Source organism: Schistocerca cancellata, chromosome 7 (genome assembly GCF_023864275.1).
Source record: "Schistocerca cancellata isolate TAMUIC-IGC-003103 chromosome 7, iqSchCanc2.1, whole genome shotgun sequence".
In the NCBI taxonomy this organism is placed as follows: domain Eukaryota; kingdom Metazoa; phylum Arthropoda; class Insecta; order Orthoptera; family Acrididae; genus Schistocerca; species Schistocerca cancellata.
In genome coordinates, this window is record NC_064632.1 from 25,326,518 (window position 1) to 25,350,351 (window position 23,834).

At 45.7% G+C, this 23,834-nt stretch overlaps 1 protein-coding gene across 1 annotated transcript in view; it reads right to left on the reverse strand.

Annotated features, from left to right (window-relative positions):
• Window positions 1-4,473: 4,473 nt before the first annotated feature.
• The window catches only part of LOC126092414 (lachesin-like), a 348,672-nt gene continuing 329,311 nt past the window's right edge, over window positions 4,474-23,834 (reverse strand). Inside the window, exon 9 of the mRNA XM_049908001.1 lies at window positions 4,474-4,604. Coding sequence (XP_049763958.1) covers window positions 4,474-4,604 — 131 coding nt within the window. The remainder of the gene's footprint in view (window positions 4,605-23,834) is intronic.

Genomic DNA, 23,834 nt, shown 5'->3' on the forward strand with positions numbered 1-23,834 from the left:
TAAAAACAGAGAGGTCGCAGTATTATTTACATGACAGAGCTCAGAGGCATAAAAAGTGAAAGAGTAACAAAGTAAGCTAGTATTTCTCCAGTTAAAATCCTTGAGAAGAGCTTTGGCACAGTAAAGAGACCACAGTACACCTTGTACCAACGAGTCCACACACACGATTTAATTGTCTTCTGTAACATGTGTCTTCCACTGTTCTCTAACAACCATCCTGGAGTCGCAAGTTGTCCAATTATTTTTAGAATGTGCCGAAGAGCGATAAACTGCGAAGATCTGATATGTGTGACACAGAAGGAAACAGATCCAAATTTTTTCCATATAAGAAACACTGTTAAAAGGGTTACTTCCTTTTAAAAGTTGTGCACGATATTTTATGACGTCGCCTCAGCATCACTGTAGATTTAAGTCATTACATCAGATATGTTTCTGAATGTAAGGAAGTGAGACGAGAGTTGGAATACTTCTTGCTACTCTTGAGAAAGAAGGTAACATATCTAACATTTATAACACTGTGACGCTAACATCTGGTAGGATACTTATCCGACTACAGGAGCATGGGAACACGGCTTTATCGCCAATGGTAGGAAACATTAGGAAAGTAACTGTACACATCACATCGATCACAAATGAGTCTATTTAACGTGACGTTAATCACGCGTTGCGACAGCGTGGGTGTAATGTTTATCCAAGAATCTGAGGTTCCTGGTTTGTAGTCTACTAGGGCTAAAGAATACCACACAAGGCTGTCTTAGAGCATTTTGAAATCACCAAGAGTATCTCAGGTATCGCGATTAGAACAAAGTAAGTGTTACCTCTAAGTGACAGATAGTCAAACGTGCTCCACTGCCATTGAGTTCCTACTGATCTGCAGTACAGGCCAGCCCAGTTCAGATAATACTTACAGTGTTGTTCGACAGATGGTTGCCCATAAAATTTTTATCGTAAAGGCTACATTGTCATCATACAGTTATCGATCAAGTCATTTTGGATACCATATGCTTCACGTGGAAGTTATCTTCCACTAGGGAAGGCAGCTATCAAGTAGATGAAATTACCAAATATTTTATTTTATTTTCGCGATCTAAGCCTTCGTGAAAGGAATTAAAAACTGAAGTACTGAATGAGTGAAAAATGAAAGAAACTTATTACAGCAGGAACCAGATGAAGGTATTATTTAGTATAAGCACTCGAATATATTCCTACAGAGATATAAGCCTGAATGCAGTTGCAAAGACGAAAATGTGGATAGAGTATAGATATGAATAGAGGAGAAAATCATTCCGATGGACAGTACCGCAACAGTTTTCATGGCAATAGTTAATACAAGGACTACCTTACTATTCCGTCAGAGGAATTACTTACGGAGTGCAGAAGAATTACGGACAACGTTTTATCCTTGATGACCAAATAATGATGCGAATTTTAGCAATGAGAACAACGTTACAGCCAGTATAAGTTCATCGTCGAACACTTCTCGTTTCACTCAGCATTTCGTTCCCATCTTCTGACTAGAACATAGTTCCTTCTGCCACGTAGAGAATTTTGGTCTTGAAGAAAAACTGTTCTTCTACAGTAATACAGATTTTTTTGTGCTCATCATTTAGCATAATGTAGTCTTAAAATATTCTGCTATGTTATGGCTATTTCTATAATGTGAATCGTATCATAGCACAAAGAATAACTTTTTTTCCGGAAGTAAGGAAACGGATTTTCTACCTGAGAAACATGCAAGTTGCAGAAGCAGTGGATGGCACCACATGAAGACGAATTTGGGTCCACACGACTAAAAAATAATTTAGTCGTACACCTAATGAAACTGTGACAAACAGAATGCTACGTCATTGGTGAAGGGCAGTTCCACATTAAAGACAGCAACAAATTTCCGAAGAGACTGCTGAAGTTTATGACCGTTCTGGCGTTAGTTTTATGCTATTCAGATGTGTGTCAAAAGACACTTGGACAGACCTTTGGGACGGTATCCTCACACCTATTCTGGGAAAAAATATCACATACAATAACGTCTCGGAAAGCTTTGTTCTTGTTCATTATTACCAAAACGTTCGATGTCTTCTTACCATCAACATCTGCCTAGTAATACACAGGCAGGGAAAAGGATCATGCTCCGGCCGAAGAGGATTTAGGCAAAGAGCTTAGAACCACAGCTGAGCAATGGACTTGCAGTGACGTAGTATAGGGCCCACAACAGCTTATTACAGGAACCAGATATTTGTTTTTTAATCTTGCTATTCTCTCAACAGATTCAGCATGGTTTAGTCCCGCCACAGCTCGGATATAATGTAGTTTATTGAATTAACAAATGTTTGTAATTATGTCTTCAAACTACCACATCTAAAGCTTATGACTAAAGGACTAGTGATTGACTAGTAAGTAGACAAAGCATAAATACATCTGGTGTCCCTACTTTAGATGTCTCAATATGGTAGATCGGATGAAAAATGAGGTTTAGATGTGACTGGGCTGCTTGAGCACATTTTAGTCATGATGATCTTGACACACTGACCGGTGCCAACCGTGGCCATATTACTCATAAGAGAGCTTATGAAACGGAGATTCGATAAACTAAGTAACTGTGCCACAGTCTCTTGGAAACTTGCGAAAGCTCCTACAGGATTTGTGGATTTTCCAGTTAATACGTCACTGCATTACAGTTTCGTCGGTGTGGGAGAAAGCTGAAGAAATCATGAACATGGATGAAATTTTTACTCTGCACTTCAGTGTGCGCTAATGATAAACTTCCTGGAAGATTAAAACTGTATGCCGTGCGGGAACTCAGGACCTATTCCTTAAGCGAACATTTGCTCCACTAACAGAGCTATTCGAGCACGTGCCACAACTCATCCTCATAGCTTTACTTCGACCATTACCTCATCTCCTACCTTCCAAATTTAAAATATGTTCTCCTGCAAAACTTGTGGAAGAAATGATATTGCAGAGATCTGGCTTTTCCAGGATGAAGTGAGAGCTAATATGAAACTTTCTGGAAGATCAAAAGTATGCGCTCGACCGGGACCCGAACCTAGGATCTTTGCTTTTCAGACAACAGTTCTCTGCCACCTGAGCAACACCCATAAGCATTAGTCAGAGCTTTACTTCCGGTAGTACCAAATTTCGTAGCTTTAATCTGATTTGATCCATTAGAAATGGTTTATGAAAGCCTGCGACTGGAAAAACAATAGGGTTGTTTATAAATAAACCTTCTGCTACCAGTCACGATTTTTCTTTTCTCACGACGCGTTTCGGGAAATGATTTCCATTTTCAAGTGCGTTTTTTGTGTGTATTAAGCCATTTCTATTGATGTTGTCAGTGTGTGAGAGTCTGCTTCGTTTCATTTACATTAGAAAACTTAAAAGTCAACTAAATGAAGCAGACTCTCACACACTGACATCAATAGAAATGGCATAATACACACAAAAAACCCACTTGAAAATGTAAATCATTTCCCGAAAAGCGTCGTGAGAAAAGTAAAATAAAGAAAAATCGTGACTGGTAGCAGGAGTTTTGTTTATAAACAAATCTATTCCTACCTTTGGTACAGTGTTTCAGTCTGCCAGGAAGTTTCACATCAGCGCACACACCGCTCCAGAGTCAAAAATTCATTCTGGAAACAATCCCCCAGGCTGTGGCTAAGCTATATCTCCGCAGTATCCTTTCTTCCAAGAGTTATTGTTCCGCAAGTTTCGCAGAACTTCTGTGAAGGTTGAGAGGAACGAGACACGGGATTGGCGGAAGCAAAGGCGTGAGGAGAGGTTGTAAGCCGTGCTCGAGTAAAGTACTTGTCTGCAAAATTAAAAGGTTCCGCGTACGAGTTTGAGTCATGAATACGCTTCTAATCCGCCAGGAAGTCTCAAATCTAGAATATATTTACGAGTGTTCCTGATATTTACTGACATATCAGCTCAAAATTTCTAACATTATACCACTGCACACTGCTCTTTTGATAAAAACGCAAAATTGAAATATTATCGGAAGTATATTGTTCTTTTTTTTATTAAGATGTTATGTGCGGTGTTCATTGGAGCATTTCTGATGTGTGCCATATATCGTTATTATGATCCATACTCAAGTGATTTGATCTGTCGCGATTAAATGCGCCAGTCTTTTTACGCTTCTTTGTTGAAAGCATGATCGATAAGAGGTCAGGAGTTGGGAAGCCTTAGCCGACATCAACACATGGAATAAGAACGGAGAAGTAACAACAGCGTTCTCTACCTCGCCCTTGCGGGATATTCTAATTACGATGCTTCTAATAGAAAGGGACTTAATCTCTTTACGTGGAAGGTGTGAGGAACACGCTCGTATCAGTTCGCGTGTTTTTATTTCGTGTCCGTCGGGGCTTGAGTGACAGTGCCAGAGCCTGACGTATGAGGCTCCGACAGGTGATGAGGAGTCGAACGGCGGCGACGCGCGGTGGACGCGTCGGCGACCTCCGGTTGCCTGGAGGCGCGTCACCTGCCTCCGGCCACGCCCACCACGGCTGCGGCAACTGCCAGCGGCGACACCCAGCGAGGAGGAGCCTGGGGGCGGCGGGGGCCGGCCGCCCCCGAGGACGCACGACCACGGGCCGCCTCCGTCAGACCTGCCACACAACACAACAAACGCTGCACTTCGCTACAACAGGTGTACGGTACAGGGTGTTTCAAAATGAATATACGTATTACAAAGTATTTTTTTGTACAAACTATCGATCGCTGCGCCTCGGCTCGGCTATTGGAGAAACGAATACATAGTCTAGTATATACACTTATGCCCATAAATTAAGGATAATTGTACACTCCTGGAAATTGAAATAAGAACACCATGAATTCATTGTCCCAGGAAGGGGAAACTTTATTGACACAACCCTGGGGTCAGATACATCACATGATCACACTGACAGAACCACAGGCACATAGACACAGGCAACAGAGCATGCACAATGTCGGCACTAATACAGTGTATATCCACCTTTCGCAGCAATGCAGGCTGCTATTCTCCCATGGACACGATCGTAGAGATGCTGGATGTAGTCCTGTGGAACGGCTTGCCATGCCATTTCCACCTGGCGCCTCAGTTGGACCAGCGTTCGTGCTGGACGTGCAGACCGCGTGAGACGACGCTTCATCCAGTCCCAAACATGCTCAATGGGGGACACATCCGGAGATCTTGCTGGCCAGGGTAGTTGACTTACACCTTCTAGAGCACGTTGGGTGGCACGGGATACATGCGGACGTGCATTGTCCTGTAGGAACAGCAAGTTCCCTTGCCGGTCTAGGAATTGTAGAACGATGGGTTCGATGACGGTTTGGATGTACCGTGCACTATTCAGTTTCCCCTCGACGATCACCAATGGTGTACGGCCAGTGTAGGAGATCGCTCCCCACACCATGATGCCGGGTGTTGGCCCTGTGTGCCTCGGTCGTATGCAGTCCTGATTGTGGCGCTCACCTGCACGGCGCCAAACACGCATACGACCATCATTGGCACCAAGGCAGAAGCGACTCTCATCGCTGAAGACGACACGTCTCCATTCGTCCCTCCATTCACGCCTGTCGCGACACCACTGGAGGCGGGCTGCACGATGTTGGGGCGTGAGCGGAAGACGGCCTAACGGTGTGCGGGACCGTAGCCCAGCTTCATGGAGACGGTTGCGAATGGTCCTCGCCCATACCCCAGGAGCAATATTGTCCCTAATTTGCTGGGAAGTGGCGGTGCGGTCCCCTACGGCACTGCGTAGGATCCTACGGTCTTGGCGTGCATCCGTGCGTCGCTGCGGTCCGGTCCCAGGTCGACGGGCACGTGCACCTTCCGCCGACCACTGGCGACAACATCGATGTACTGTGGAGATCTCACGCCCCACGTGTTGAGCAATTCGGCGGTACGTCCACCCGGCCTCCCGCATGCCCACTATACGCCCTCGCTCAAAGTCCGTCAACTGCACATACGGTTCACGTCCACGCTGTCGCGGCCTGCTACCAGTGTTAAAGACTACGATGGAGCTCCGTATGCCACGGCAAACTGGCTGACACTGACGGCGGCGGTGCACAAATGCTGCGCAGCTAGCGCCATTCGACGGCCAACACCGCGGTTCCTGGTGTGTCCGCTGTGCCGTGCGTGTGATCATTGCTTGTACAGCCCTCTCGCAGTGTCCGGAGCAAGTATGGTGGGTCTGACACACCGGTGTCAATGTGTTCTTTTTTCCATTTCCAGGAGTGTAGAATGTGGTGCCACACAATGTGGCACTACACAAAACTGGTGCTAATAGCATAGGCACATAGGGAACACACATGACACAGATCTGTAAGTCCACGGTATTGGTGATAAGATGAGGAAACCGTCCCGAAACACATGTGCTACAAAACGTCACTGTTTCCTGTGCATGTACCCCGACATCAATATGGGATATGGTCACCATGCACACGTACACAGGCCGCACAACGTGTTGGCATACTCTGGATCAGGTGGTCGAGCAGCTGCTGGGGTATAGCCTCCAGTACTTGCACCAGTGCCTGTCAGAGCTCCTGAAGTGCCATAGGGATTTCAAGACGTGCAGCGATACGTCGACCGAGAGTATCCCAGACGTGCTCTATGGGGTTTAGGTCTGGAGAACAGGCAGGCCAGTCCATTCGAATGATATAATCTGTTTCAAGGTACTCCTCCTCGATGGCAGCTCGGTGGGGCCTTGCGTTATCATCCATCTGGAGGAAGGTAAGACCCACTGCACCCCTGAAAAGGCGGACATACTGGTGCAAAATGACGTTCCGATACACCTGACCTGTTACAGTTCCTCAGTCAAAGACACGCAAGGATGTACGTGCACCAATGACAATCCCACCCCACACCATCAAACCATCACCTCCATACAGCTCCCTTTCAAGGACATTAAGGGGCTGGTATCTGCTTCTTGGTTCACGCCAGATGAAAACCCGGTGAGAATCACTGTTCAGACTGTACCTGGACTCGTCCGTGAACATTACCTGGGACCACAGTTCCAGTGACCATGTACTGTGTTCTTGACATCAGGCTCTACGGGCTCTCCTGTGACCACGGGACAGTGGAATGCACCTTGCAGGTCTCCAGGCGAAGCAACCGTGTCTGTTCAGTCGTCTGTAGACTGTGTGCCTGGAGACAACTGTTCCAGTGGCTGCGGTAAGGTCCCGATAAAAGTTACCTGCTGTACTCCGTGGTCGTCTGCGGGCACTGATGATCAGATATCGGTCTTCTTGTGGTGTTGTACACTGTGGACGTCCCGTACTGTAGCGCCCCGACACGTTTACTGTCTGATGGAATCGTTGCCATAATCTTGAGATCACACTTTGTGTCACACGGAGGGCCCGTGCTACGACCTGCTGTTTTTGACCAGCCTTTAGTCGCCCAAGTATTCTACTCCTCATAACGTCATCCATATGTGTTCTCTGAGCGGTGTTCAACACACAGTCACCATTAGCACATCTGAAAACGTCTGCACACTTACTCGCAGCACCTTACTCTGACATGCACCAACACACCTCTGCGTATGTGGACCACTGCCAGCGCCACTGTGCGACGAGCGCAGGTCAAATGCACCGCATGGTCATACCCCGCGGTGATTTAAACCCGCAAACTGCCCACTAGAGCGTTCTTTCACAATGTATCAGCATTAACCTTAATTTACGACCATGAGTGTATATTTATATATAATTAGATGTCAGTTATCCTTTGTTTTGCTTGGTAACCGTCACATGTTTAAAATTGCTACTCCGCAGCAGAAATCATTTTGTTGTCTCAAGTTTTCGAAGTGCAATTTCGTGATTACAGTGCAAAGACTTTTCAGGTTGAGGTACCAAATTGATCCTCCGAATGGGTGAAACAATAGCAGATGGTTTCGACAGTTTCTAGACAAAGGATATGATTATTGAAACTGCTTTCCAACGTAGTCCTTCAGTCGGGAGTTACAACTGTCTACAGCTACAGTTTGGCGTGTATTGAGACGTCGGTTAGATATGAAGCCGTACAAGTTACAGATGTTACAAACTCTGCATCCTGATGACAAACGCAAACGTGTGACATTTTGTAACGAGATTCTCGATGCTATTTACAATGATAACACTTTCGCACAACGCATCGTGTTGAGTGACGAAGCGAATTTTCATATGAGTGGTCAGGTAAACAAACACAAAGTTCGAATTTGAGGCCTACAGAACCCACATGCAGCCATTGAACACGTATGAGATTCGCCCAAAGTCAACGTGTTTTGTGCGATTCCCGATCATCTGCTTACGGCCCAGTCTTCTTTGATGGAAAAACGGTTAACGGTCAGCGGTATCTTGCTATGTCACAAAACTGTTTGTTTCCGAGGCTGCACGAAGGCAACTTCGTTTTCCAACAAGACTGGGCACCCCCTCACTGGAGTCGCCAAGTGCATGAACATCTGAATCAAACTCTAGCGAATCGTTGGATTGGTCGTCAAGAAGCTGGCGACTTAGCATGTCTCAGATGGGCTCCACGGTCACTGGATGTGACACTCTCTGACTTCTTTCTGTGGGGTTTCGTTAAAGACAACGTTTATGTTCCACCACTGCCATAAACCGGAATAGTTGAAGAACCAACTCCGTACTACCATAACATAAGTGACGAAGGACATGCCTGACCGAGTATGGGAGGAATTTGAGTATCGATGTGATATTGTTTGTGTCGCTGATGGAGGACCTATTGAACATTTGTAATTTGAACTTGAGAGGTTCGTAAATATGTGTGTAAAGTTTCGTATTCGTATGTCTTAAAGTTTAATAAATACAGCGTGAGCCGTAAATGAGGAAAAAAAAATTCGAGGACAGCATGCTGCTACGCGTAACACGTCACGCACCTTTGTTAATTGCGTTCTCCTCCGTGTACTGTGGATGTAAAACAGAAAGACCTGTTAATCAATGAACGAGATACGGACGAGCCTCACGATCACATGTGATTCACCCATAGATACAACACATGACACACCAATGAGCTGATGTGTAATCTGGCAGCGTTTGAAAGATACGAGAGAGAACCAATCCCATCGTAATGTATCTGAAATTTTATCAGAACTTGTGAATCATACGTTGGTGGCGGTAACGGAGTGTACAGTCCCATGTTATGGAATGTGTGTCCTGTAAGCGGAAACAGTGGTCAACGGCGGAAGTAAAACGGCGGCGTGCGTGACACGCTCATCACTCTGCCCGATACTCGCCGTGTCGACAGCTGCTAACGGCCGCGTCGCAGTGTTACTGCAGTACCGTGGCAAGTTTCACAAACGAGGAATACGCCGACATCCACCTAACCTACGGGCTTGCAGATGGGAGAGCTGACGTTGCAAGGCAACTGTATCACGAGAGGTTTCCTAGCCGGCGCCTTTAATCGGCAAAAACGTTTTACACTGTGTACAGGCGCTTGATGTGTATGGTGCATGTGCAGCACCTCCAGGATTTAGTGGTCGTGGCCGACCGTCGACGTACAGTGCGCGTGACGAAGAAAAAGTGTTACAAACTGTTGCGGAGGACCGAACAATAAGCACCAGGTCTCTTGCCACTGCGGTCGGGATGTCAAAATCTACTGTTATGCGAGTACTCCATAGAAACCATTACCATCCCTTTCGCATGCAGAAGGTACAGTCATTATTGCTGGAAGACTACCAGAGGAGGCTGTACATCTGCAATTTTATCCTACGGCGTCAGACCCACGACCAGTATTTTTGACGAACATAACTGTTCACCGACGAAGCCTATTTCACGAAGGAGGGTATAGTGAATTCGCATAATTGCCACGAGTTTGCGGAAGAAAACCACTCTTTCCGTGATACGAAGGTAGCAACAACGATGCGGTGTCAATATCTGGTGTCATATTATTGATCACCATCTCATAGGAACACACGTGCTACCACAAAGGCTTACAGGAGAGCGGTATCTGCGTTTCCCGGATGCCACATTACCGGAATTGTTGGAAGGTGCTAGTTTGGCCTCTCGTATGAACCTGTGGTACATGCATGATGGAGCCCCCGCTCACTTCAGCGGCACAGTGCCACGCCACCAGGACAGTGCCTTCCCTTCGAAAAGGATCGGTCATGGAGGCCCTGTAGCATGGCCAGCAAGATCGCCAGACCTGAATCCACCGGATTTCTTTTTGTGCGGCCATCTGAAATCTGTTCAAAATGGTTCAAATGGCTCTGAGCACTATGGGACTCAACTGCTGTGGTCATCAGTCCCCTAGAACTTAGAACTACTTAAACCTAACTAACCTAGGGACATCACACACACCCATGCCCGAGGCAGGATTCGAACCTGCGACCGTAGCAGCAGCGCGGCTCCGAACTGGAGCGCCTCGAACCGCACGGCCACCGCGGCCGACTGAAATCTGTGATTTATGAAAGCGAGGTTGTTGATGTCAACACCCTTCAACGCAGAATACAACATGCCTGTAATATTACGCAAAGAGAAACAGACATGTCGGATCGTGTTCGGCAATCCTTCCTGCGAAGAGTTCAACTTTGCCACACACATCGTGGCCGTCATTTCGAACAGTAGTTATAAACCGCCACTGCAGCTTCTGGTCATGTGTTTCGATATTAGTTTCGATTTGTACAGCTGTATTGTAATCGTTTGTATTAACTACCACATACTTGTGTAGTTTTATTTTGTATTCTGCATCTATGTACTCGTTTCTTAAATCTAAGTCTCGGACACGAAAACCAAAATATAAAACATGCATGTACAGTAGTGCAGCCCCTCCTCAGGTTCCTTTCCCTATGCCAACTAGCCAGGATACATAATACCGGCCAGCGTCACCGGTACGGGATAGATGTGGGCGCTGTCATTGCTCGCAGCGTCAAGCAGACCGTCTCTTGACGCCGCATGTCTCTTCTTCTCGTGAGCTACTAGACTACCTGCAACACTCGCATGTTGTGCCGTGTTGCCGATCTGTCCCCTTGGCCAATATCGGCGCACATTAACACCCAAAAGTCCATTCCATATTTCCAGATTTTTACCATTCAATTGCATTGCCATTTATTGACATAGGAACATGTTGTAAACGAATTTATGTTTGTAGCTCAGTGTGTGACCATTTGCACGACATATTTTTCCTCATTTATGACTCACCCTGTATATGCATTCGAAATACGTATAATCTTTTTGAAACACCTGTGTTATAACAACGGATGTCTCTTCAAACACCTGCCGAACTAGCTTCTGTAGGAGGTAGTCAGAGGAAAGCAATACTACACATTGAGCGTCCTTAACAACCGAGAGCAGCAGCGATTTCGTAGTCTTGTTAGTGCTAATAGACAAGCAACAATGCGTGAAATAACTGCAGAAATCAATGTGGGACGTACGACAAAAGTACCCGTTGGGACAGTGCTGGGAAATTTGACGTTAATGAGCTACGGCAGCAGACGACCGGTGCGAATGCCATTGTCAAGAGCACGGCGTCGCCTGTAGCGCAGCTTCGGCACTCGTGACCATACCTGTAGGACACTGTACGACTGGAAACCCACGGCCTGTCCAGATGAGTCCCGACTCCAGTTGCTAAGAGCTGATGGTACGTTTCGAGCTTGGCGTAGATCCTACCAAGTCACGGACCAGAGTTGCCAAAAGGGCACTGTGCAAGCTGGTGGTGACTCCAAATTGGTGTGGGCTGTATTTACACGGAATGGGCTGGGTCTTCTGGTCCAGCCGACTGAAAATGGATACATTCGGCTACCTCGAGACCTGTTGCAGCCATTCGTGGACTTCATGTTCCCAAACAACGATGTCATATCGATGGGTCACAAATGCTCACGACTGGTTTGAAGAAAATTCTGGACAATTCGAGCGAATGATTTCCCACCCGGATCACGCAACGTGAATAAAAGCGAATATTTATGGGACATAATCGAGATGTCAGTACCTGCGCAAAATCTCCCACTGCCAACTCTTTTGCAATTATGAACGTCTATAGAGACAACATGGCTCGTTGTTTCTGCAGCGGAAATCGAACAACTTGTTGAATCCATGCCACGTCGATTAGCTGCAGCGCGACAGTAAAATGGAGGTCCGACTCATATCTACATCTACATCTACATTTATACTCCGCAAGCCACCCAACGGTGTGTGGCGGAAGGCACTTTACGTGCCACTGTCATTACCTCCCTTTCCTGTTCCAGTCGCGTATGGTTCGCGGGAAGAACGACTGTCTGAAAGCCTCCGTGCGCGCTATAATCTCTCTAATTTTACATTCGTGATCTCCTCGGGAGGTATAAGTAGGGGGAAGCAATATATTCGATACCTCATCCAGAAACGCACCCTCTCGAAACCTGGCGAGCAAGCTACACCGCGATGCAGAGCGCCTCTCTTGCAGAGTCTGCCACTTGAGTTTGTTAAACATCTCCGTAACGCTATCACGGTTACCAAATAACCCTGTGACGAAACGCGCCGCTCTTCTTTGGATCTTCTCTATCTCCTCCGTCAACCCGATCTGGTACGGATCCCACACTGATGCGCAATACTCAAGTATAGGTCGAACGTGTGTATTGTAAGCCACCTCCTTTGTTGATGGACTACATTTTCTAAGGACTCTCCCAATGAATCTCAACCTGGTACCCGCCTTACCAACAATTAATTTTATATGATCAATCCACTTCAAATCGTTCCGTACGCATACTCCCAGATATTTTACAGAAGTAACTGCTACCAGTGTTTGTTCTGCTATCATATTATCATACAATCAGGTGGTATCCCACGACTTATTTCACCTCAGCGTATAAAGAGCATGGCGCAAACGTTGGCAGCGCAGGTATTCTGTCGGGAACAGGAAGGATCTGCGTGAACGTTCATCGCTATGCCACGTGTCTGTTGCACAGGCTACACGTGAGCGACACGTCTGTCCGTGCTATTTCACTATGGAGAATGGGAATGAGGCACAGTCAGGTGTACTGTGGATTTTGACTGCGGAGGAGCGTCAAAAAGTGAATTTCATGACCAAATGTTTGCTGTGTATGGAGAACACAGTATGACACCTCCGTATGTGTTTTCATGGAATAAACGATTCAGTGAAAGTCGGATGCTATTGAAAGACAACAGTCGGGCAGAAGAGGCTAGCATCACTGCTGCGGTTGACGCTGCCGCTATAACCGACTGATGGCGGACAGTGGAAGGTGATGATATTCGGCTCATGTTACGGTTCCGCTCACGACATCACGAGAGAGTACCGGAAACGTTGGAAAATCTGTGAGTATCTGGTTCCCCACAGCCTTACGCGGGGGCAAATTGGACAGAATGTACACGTTGCTGCAACGCCTGGAACGGTATCACGGTGAGGAACACAACTGTCAGTTCCACTCCCGTTTTATCGCGGGAGATGAATCACGGTGTCGTCAATTTGAGCAGTAGACTAAGTGTCAGAGCCATGGAAGGAATTAGATGGATTCATCCCTACAAAAAAAAAAAAAAAAAAAAAAAATCCGTGCACGCCAGGTCCGGGAGAGGAACGAAGACCTTGTTCTTTGACTCGTAATGCCCCGCTGCTCATTGACTTTCTGGAACATGGCGCCATTATTAACGGACAGTTGAACGTGGACACACTGCAAAAATTTAAGCGCATTATGAAGTTCAATCGCCCAGGAATGGTGACGGAGGACAACGTATTGTTGCACGATAATACCTACCCACGGGTTGCCAAGGTTGCTTCGACTGTGCTGCAGAAATTTCGCTGGGAAACCCATAGACGTCCTCCATGCGACAGCGATCCCCATGCGATTTCCATATTTTAGGAGCCCTGAAGTAAGGGATTCACGGTCGTCTATTTGCGTCGGACGAAGAGATACCCACCTGCGTACAACCATGATGACGTAGGCAACCGCAAATTTTTGTCCATTACAGCATTTACCGTCTTGTCTCACAGTAGGTTAAATGTATTACAGTCGGGGTGAATACTTCTGAAATAATGAACAGTTTACTTAATTTTTTTCCATCTGTCTGGTTTTCATTTAACTGCCTCATATAAAAAAAGGAAAAAATACTATGGGCTTAAAAGTATACTGAGAAAATTTGTATGCTGCGTGCTTAGCAGATCATAAATAAGGGCATGTTGTTCTACACGATGGGCTGCACTTGGAAGTATTTACTTGGTAGACGATTACTCGCCTAAAGAGCCCGTAATCAGTAACATGTGTTGTAGAGGACAAACCTGAAAGTCGGTGCATAAATATGTCTACAACAGAATGATATTTTCCATACACTAAAGTAGGAACATAGTAATTATGCATGTGTGCATCAAACAACGTGTATGTAAATTGTAAAATCATTTTGATGTTTGAAAATGATATCGCTTTAGGGAGACAAAAAACGCCTACGAATATTTTAAATCTAATTATACTCTTCCTTGAACACACCTATGCAACCACGGAAGGGTCCATTAACTAGCGATGAAAAGATATCGCTCCAGAAAGACATAGAAATTGTATGCATGTTTTAAATGTAATTATACCCTCCGTAACCATACCTACAAAACAACGATAGGGCCCACTAACTAGAGATGACAACCAGCTGCTTTCTTTCTGCGATGCTCAGATCGCTGCATATGCACTGACGTGGCAAAAATAATGGGACAGCATTATGCACATCTAAAGACGGCGATAGTATCACGTACACAAGGTATAAAAGGGTAGAACATTTTTTGAGCTGTCATTTGTGTGGTGTCACCGCCAGACACCACACTTGCTAGGTGGTAGCCTTTAAATCGGCCGCCGTCCGTTAGTATACGTCGGACCCACGTGTCGCCACAATCAGTAATTGCAGACCGAGCGCCCCCTCACGGCAGGTCTACAGAGACTTCCTAGCACTCGCCCCAGTTGTACAGCCGACTTTGCTAGCGATGGTTCACTGACAAAATACGCTCTCATTTGCCGAGACGATAGTTAGCATAGCCTTCAGCTACGTCATTTGCTACGACCTAGCAAGGCGCCAGTACCAGTTACTATTGATACTGTAATCATGTACCGTCAATAGCGATGCGCATCATTAATGGATTAAAGTTAAGTATTCCACCAGCTACGTCCGTTTTTCTACATTCTACCTTCCTTGTCCTGTTCCAGATCTCACACCAGCCTGCGTGAGCTAAAACGCGTGCCTTTCGGCTTCCTCTAGTACCCGGTGTTGGCTCTCCTGCCAACCCACAACAATTTGTACTCAGGTGATTTAAATGACAAGGTTTCCGACGTGATTGTGGCCGCACGACGGTAACTAACAGACTTTCTACACGGAATGGTAGTTGGAGCTGTACTCATGGACCATCCCATTTCGGAAATCGTTACGGAATTCAGTATTCCGAGACCCACAGTATCAAGAGTGTGCCAAGAATACCAAATTTCAGGTACTAACTCTCACTAGGACAACGCAGTGGCCAACGGCCTTCATTAATGACCGAGAGCTGCGGCGTTTGAATAGAGTTTTCAGTGCTGACAGACAAACAACACTGCGTGAGATAACCGCAAAAGTCGATGTGGGACGTTTGACGAGCGACAATTCCTGCCACGTCTATGAATATTGACGATTCCTCCTGTGACAGAATCACTGTATTAGGGCAGAATATGCAGTGTGGTCAGAAACAGTGGGAAAAGCTTGTAAGTGTGTTGCAGGGTGGGTTGTGCTGAGAAACAACTGTTCAGAAAAAAAAATCGATACGTTGTACCGTTTCCGAGTTAATTAGCGCCAAAGTTAGTCCATCGGACCGTATTGGGCGCAAATTCAAGCGGCCCACCAGATACAATTACTGTCAGTTGTTCTTATAGCGTAGATGATAGCGCACGGGACTGGCATGGGTTCCAGCCTTACTACCATCCCATGTCTAATTTTTTTATCGCTCTCTAATTTGGTTTTAGAAAACGGAGTGAAGAACACCTTTGTCTATACGATCTCTGCCAGTCAGTTCTCGAGCTAGTTAGCTCGAGAACGGCGCAGGGTATCGAATTATTTTCTTGACAGCAAATTTCTCAGCAGAACCTACCCGGTTGCGCTCTTACAAGCTTTTAAGACTGTTGTTGACCACCCTGTATAGGGAGACAAAACCTGACGCTAACTCATATGAACCGCGCACTGAGCAAGATTAACATAAATGCAACAATACCCCGTGTCTATATTGCAACCTGGTTGTGAATTCAGATCCGAGAGGTACTTACACGTGGTGTCCATAATTAAAGCAATAAACAGACATTTCCAGTCCTATGTCTAATGGATGATATAATCATACAGACTGTCAACAGATGTCTGTACGATCGTGTTATGCATGGAAGACCAAGCCAACGATGACGTCAAGGCACCTGTCAAATGGGGTAGTGTTTGCCGGCTAGTCCCACATCCACAGTCGCTGTGTACCAAACTGCGCAGCATGACACAGAAAAGCCGCCTATCAGACTCTCTGCAGTGGAGTGCCGTAGGATGCCTCGAAGCTGGACAGTTGCAAATGATGTGACCCGATGGCTTCATGTGAATCGTTCTGTTGTTTCCCGGATGTGGCGACTCTTTATAGATGCCGAAACTGTAGCCCGAAGACCAGTGCAGGGCCGACCGCGTGTGACATACGAAAGAGAGGACTGTTACTCGGCTGTAAGAGTACGACAGTACCGCCTAGTGCTGCAGCTGGCATCTGACCTCGCAGCGTCCACTGTACGTCTTGTATCGAGGCAAACGGCATACAGAAGGCTTCGGCAGAGTGGCCTTTGTTGTCGTAGACCCACTGTACATGTACCTCTGGTGCGTCTTCACAAAACGAAACGTCTATAGAAGTGGAGTCGTTAACATGCCACCTGGACGGTCGAACAATGGGCCAATGTTATTTTCACAGATGAGCCCCGATTTGTTCTGGAGAGTGATTATCGACGGATTCGCAGCTGTAGGGAACGTGAAACATGATTTCGGGATCCAAACATTGTGGGAAGGGACAGATATCGAGGAGGACGCCTTATGGTGTGGACAGTAATTATGTTGACCACTCTAATACCTCATCATGAAATCGTCATGGTTTAACTGGTCAGGTATCATGACGAGATCTTGGGACTTCATGTGCGGTTGTTGCACGGTGCTGTGGGCCTAGTCTTGGAATTGATGGACGATGATTCTCGAGTTCATAGAGCACAGGTGAGCGGTATGTTCTTGCAAAGAGAGAAGATACTGCACGCGTTGCGTGGTATGCTCGTTCTCTCGATTTGAATTCCATAGAGAACGTCTGGAATGCACTAGGGACACGGACTGCATCACACCAGCATCCTCCAACCATTCTCCGAGACTTGTGAGGAGGAAGAATGGCATTATTGCCTCAGCATGAGATGGGTGATATCATTCACAGCATGCCTTGGCGTTGTCAGGTGCTTATTGGTGCCAGAGGTGGTCACGTCCCATTTTGGGGACATTAAGTAGTTGTAGGGACGTGTTAGCAAATCCGTTAAGTTTAAAAAAAAACGAAGAACATTTTTGTCTACCTTAATGCATGTTGCAGTCATTTGCTTTTGTGTTTGTAGCATTGTTTCTATTTTACTATTATTTGTTAATACTTTTTTGTGGCTAAGAAATACAACCCTGCAAAATTTCCGTTTGCTGATTTAATTTTGGACACCAGTATTAAGTCAACTTACGAATATATGAAGGAGAACTCAAATTTAAACTTATCGGACTAAAACATTGTCAGACTTCTGTTGATACATCACATTAAGTAACCCAGTGTGTTCACTAAAGTCATCGTCTGGATGTTTCGTCATGTGCATAAATCGAAGCTTTCCAGTGACTAAATGACTATTGAACAACACTGTTTTTACGGCTTCATTTCAAGTAAGGTAGGATATAAAAAAAATGATCAGCTCCATTCAAAAAACATGCTCGTGGCATTGGAGGTCTGTATATTGTGTAGAACATGTACCTGATGATCATGCGTGGCTTCACACCCACATGACAATGGTGAATATCTCCCAGACTGTTGTATGCAAACAACACAGCACGATTGTTCGTTGTGGAGCTGTGACACAGAGGCAAAAAGGAGGAATCGTGTTTGGCCGTGCCCATGACCATATCGTGAGTGAAGTTGCCCCATTTTTTGGTCAATCAACATGAACTGTCCAACGCAGTTGGATGTGTACGACTTGCTGCCACGTGTCACGGAGTATGGGCAGTGGATCCTGAGCTACATGGGCAGTAGAAGAGTGTCACACCTCGCCAGTGACAATCGATTTCCATCCCGATAGGAATAGTAGCTGTCAGTGAAAGCAAGTACGTCTGAATAGTTTTCAAGTAAACGTTGCAAGGGAAACGGCTTGCAGTAGATGAATGGAGTCGGATATTCACCAGGAAACATTGCTCACAGCCAGGGTTAAAGCTGACAGAACTAAACTTGAACTGTTTAGCGAGCTACTTTTCAAACGAGATAAGATGTCGGCTGCAGCAGCTGCCAATATCGGCTGCAAACCAGTTGAGTGGTTAGAGTGAAGGCCGGACATTTTGGTGGAATTTTCGTTTCATGGCTGGGCCTCACTGTAACTGTGTAAGGTGGCAGAATAAATGGTCCTATTTGCACCTTACATTAGACCTTTACAAATCACAATCAGAAGGTGAAGATGACACCTAACATAAATCGACAGCTATGAGAACATTTGCCTATCAAGATGTAATGCAAAAAAAAGGGATGACAGTCAATCGATGGTAATTAACACACCATTCCTATACAATGCATGTCTTTGAGGGGAAGGTAGAACAGGGAACGCTAGTCAAGTCTATTTTAGTTTTGAAAAGCCAACTCAACAACAGCGTAGCGAACCCGCACAGTAGGAGTCATGCCGGCAACCACTTCAAGGGGTGGCAGGAAGGAGGACAGCGACACTGGGCCATGTGATTCAAGCTGGAGACCCGCCTGTAGCGAGGGCATCGGTACAAGAGCAGAGAAGAAGTTTTAGAAAACTGCGTTTCGAAATTCCAATGGGAGCCGAACAAAAGCAAGTGACGCATTTTCGTCCAGCGAGTGTGACACACGGAAAGGTGAATCTACTTTAGGCGTCTAGAATGGGCATAAAACGTCCGATTGCCGGAAACTCACTAGGAAGGAGAAAACTAATGAAGTTTCGACGCAGTTTGATAGAAGGGACGTTGCAATTGGTAGAGGGTGTTTCTTCAAAATAAGAGGAACGCCCCTATTGGCTGAAAAAAGATGTGACATAAGAAAGCAACCCAAGTGGAGGGAGGCAGTTCTGCCATGAGATGAGAGAAATTTTGGTGAGGACTCTTCTGTGAACTGCCGTCAAGTGCAGAACAGAGCAATTAACGCTCTGTACGATGCAAAGAAGAAATTGGTGTGTACACTGCGTTCACAGTGGCTGCACTCCAGCTAAAATTAGCTGTAGCAACGTGTAGCTCAAACTGTGGAGAAACGAAACAGCCAAATTAGTTAATTGTACTTGCAAGAACTGAGAGGGCACTGTGAAATGCACGCTGCTCCAACCATGCGCGAGTATATCGTCACATACTGAGACTAGGGCTGAGTACATGTTTCCTCACACAACGGGAAACATAGGGAAAGTCTCTGCTGGAAAGTTCAGCAAAGGCCAGATTAGTTTTGTAGGAATTTCAGTGGGAGAGAGCTGCCTTGCAGACAGCAGCACGTCGCAACTTAAGGTAAATACCGTGTGCAGAGGTGTAAAATTTGTTGGTTTACCAGCTTGCGTCCACTATAAACTCGAGCGGCCTTGGGTAACCTTGTGCTCAAATTTATCACTTGACTAACCATCCACCGTAGACTTGATTGTCATCCTAAATAGTACTGAATTTTGAACCGGAATCGGACGACTTTCGTAGTACTGACCAACATCATAATGTATATGTAGGAGCAATTTTGTGAAGAAAGGTCCAATTAAACTTTCATAATATTGTGCTTAAGATTAATGTTCTTTCAGAGATTTATTATTTAACATTATTGTGTATGAAATTATCTCACTTTTTGATGTTGGCAAGAAGCATTATCCACTGCGCTGTTTTTATGATGGTGAGTTGAAAACTGTGTGGAAAGCTGTAATGTGGTGAGAAATATTGTGACATTAAACTTGTCATTTCACCTCACACAGTTGTTCTCAATTCAAGAATAAGCAAACACTAACCTCCACCCTTACAACTGAACTTTCATAATAATGTGCTTAAGTTTAATGTTCTTTCAGAGATTTAATAATTAACATTATTGTGTATGAAATTATCTCACTTCTTGATGTTGGCAAGATGCATTATCCACTGCGCTGTTTTTATGTTGGTGAGTTGAAAACTGTGTGGAAAGCTGTAATGTGGTGAGAAATATTGTGACATTAAACTTGTCATTTCACCTCACACAGTTGTTCTCAATTCAAGAATAAGCAAACACTAACCTCCACCCTTACAACTGAACTTTCATAATAATGTGCTTAAGTTTAATGTTCTTTCAGAGATTTAATAATTAACATTATTGTGTATGAAATTATCTGACTTTTTTATGTTGGCAAGATGCATTATCCACTGCGCTGTTTTTATGTTGGTGAGTTGAAAACTGTGTGGAAAGCTGTAATGTGGTGAGAAATATTGTGACATTAAACTTGTCATTTCACCTCACACAGTTGTTCTCAATTCAAGAATAAGCAAACACTAACCTCCACCCTTACAACTGAACTTTCATAATAATGTGCTTAAGTTTAATGTTCTTTCAGAGATTTTATATTTAACATTATTGTGTATGAAATTATCTCACTTCTTGATGTTGGCAAGATGCATTATCCACTGCGCTGTTTTTATGTTGGTGAGTTGAAAACTGTGTGGAAAGCTGTAATGTGGTGAGAAGTATTGCGACATTAAACTTGTAATTTCAACTCACACAGTTGTTCTCAATTCAAGAATAAGCAAACACTAACCGCCACCCTTACAACTGTGAGCTTGAACCGGGACGTTTGTTTAAACATTTTCGGTGTTCATGTGTTATTCTTTGTTCTACATTCCTCTATTGAGTATCATGTGGACATTCATGTATTTCAAGACGACAACAGCCGTGTTCCTAATTCCCCATCTTGACTGGTTCACAAAATTATCCGATCTTAAAGCTATAAAATATGTCATGGATTGGTTGGAATGACGGGTGGAACGTAAGAATCAATGTCTCCTGCGTTTGGTGGCTCTATGAGCCCTAACCGTCAAAGACCTGAACATAGCGTACCTGAACGACATCGTGGGCCTTCATCCCCATCGAACTGAGACCATTATCATTTACGTACATCACTGATAGGGGCCATGCTACAGAGAATTCTCCTGATATCTTCGAGGTGTACGGTATTCTTACAATAAGAATTCTCTCTCTGTACTATTTAATTTCGATGTCTTTCTCCACGCTTTTCTTTGAGAAAATATTTATTGGTAACACTAGCCTTGAACCTTCGCACATCTTCGTTATTTCTTCTTCAGAGCTAAAACAACTTCTTTTCCACATCAATCTTCTGACTCATATGATGTGGCATGTCTCGAATTCCTATCTTGTGCCAACCTCTTCATCTCTGAGTAGCATTTGTAATCAACGTCCACAATAATGTTCTGGATACGTTCCTATACAGTTTTTACCCACTTCGTCTCCCTCAAGTACCATGGGAGTTATTCTGTGATGTCTTGACAGATGTTCCTCCGTTCTGCCCCTTCTTCTTATCAAGGATTCCCATACACTCGCTGATTCTCTGGAGAACCTCCTCATTACTTACCTTATACGTTCACCTGATTTTCAACATTCTACTGCAGCACTACATATCAGATGCTTCTATTCTCTTCTTTTCCGGTTTTTCCAATATCCATGTTTCCCTACAATAGAATGCTGTGGTCCAAACGTAATTTTCAGGAATTCAGAAACTTCTTCCTCAAATCAAAGGCTATGTTTGATACCAGTAGACTTCTCGTGGCCAGGGATGCCTTTTCTGCCAGTTCTAGTCTGCTTTTGATGTCCTTCTTACTCCTCTCGTCGGGGGAGGACAGCGATATCACTAGCTAATGTTGTCACTGATATACATTCAGCTTCAATATCAGTCCCACTCTTTAACTTTTCTTTTATCTCCATCATTGCTTCTTTGACTTATAGAGTGAACAGTAGGGGTGAGAGATTACATCCCTGTCTTCTACTACTTTTAAATGAGCACCTCGTCCTTGGTCTTCCACTCGTATTGTACCCTCTTGGCTCTTGTACACGTTATATACTACCCGTCTTTCCCTTTAGCTTAACCCTGTCTTTCTCAGAATTTCGAACATCTTGCACCATTTGACATTGCCGAACTGTTTCTCCATATAGGTAAAGTTTATTAACACAATCTGCTGGACATCAGAGTCGTATATTTCGGTAACGTAGCTGATCACCTTCATCAGTTGCGACCTGAGACTGCTCCTCGATTCTTTTTTCTTGGCCAGTTTACTAGTACACAGCGTCACCGGTCCAGATCCGGTCCAACTGTCTCTGTGGATAAGTGAGAGGAGACTCAAAGCAGCGGCTGAATAAGAGACGAGAATAGCACTTTGGAAGTGTGGCGGTGTGACTTTAAGCTCCGTGCCACCCTCCGACGGTGGACGTACAGAGGAGGGGTGCAGTAATGCGCCAACTCTATGGTGAAGGGAACATGTGGCTGGACGAGAACAGGCCACTGCTAGTGAGTGTACGAAACAGACGGAAAGACGTTGTCGTATTGCTCCCCGAGCGGACCTGGTCAATTATTTATGTCTGTGGCCTTCCCCCTGCACCGATGATTGCAGGCGTTCCCTCTGCGGTCCGTCCCCGCTCGCTGTGATCTTCTGGAACGTTGCCGTTCCCTTTTCCGTCCGCTGCAGTGCTTGGTGTTCCCTCTGCAGTCCGCGCCCACCTGACGCACTCCTGGGTGTTCCGATTTCGGTCTGGCACATTTGGAATTCTGTCTGAGGTACCAGGCGTTCACCATGCGGTCCGTTCCCTCTCATTGCGATCTGATGGAGCGTGTGCATGAGGTGTTCGCCTGGGACGAGCTCGGAGCTTGGGCCGCTAAATGGCGGCTTCGATTCAACGCAGGCTAGAGCCAGGCGGTGATTTTCTCGCGGAAGAAGGTGCCAGCGAACGTGAGGCCGGTGCAGAACACGGGTGGCCCCTTCCCATGGTCACGCACTGGTCGGAACCTCGGCGCTACCCTCGACAGGCGCCTGACGTGGAAGGCGCATATTCGGGGGGTGCGGGCGAAGGCGCTGTCCAGGATGTGCCTGCTGTACCCGCTTCTGAACCCAGGGTCGACACTACCTCCAGACTGCGGCAGAACACTCCACCTAACACTAATCAGGCCAGTGTCGGAGTACGCTGCCGTTGTCTGGGGAAACGCGGCCGACACTTCAGTGAAGATGCTCCAGACCGTGCAGAGCAAAGCCCTCAGGCTCGCGCTGCACCTGCCACGCGATTTTCCCACGAGGGAATTGCATGAACTTGCCGGAATACCGCGGCTTAAACAGCGCTACCGGCAATTAGCGGCAAGCTTCTACGCGGCAACGACGGAAGCCGACAACCAAGTCGTCAGTGGACTTGTGACTCAAGTCCACTGGCGACCGACCACACGCTGTCCGGACGTGCTGCGCGAGTAGCGACTACGCACCAGCAGCAAAAGAAGAAGAAGACTGCACTAGTAACAACAAGAAGAAAATTAAGGAAATATAAGAAAGAAAACACGTAGGCAGCTGTAGGAACGGCAGTATAGGCTGCTTAACCTACGAAGAAATAAAGCAAGAAACCTTAAAAAGTCACCACAGATTGCATGAGGTGTGCTTCCTTGTGTGTAAATGGCCGGCCGGAGTGGCCGAGCGGTTCTAGGCGTTAC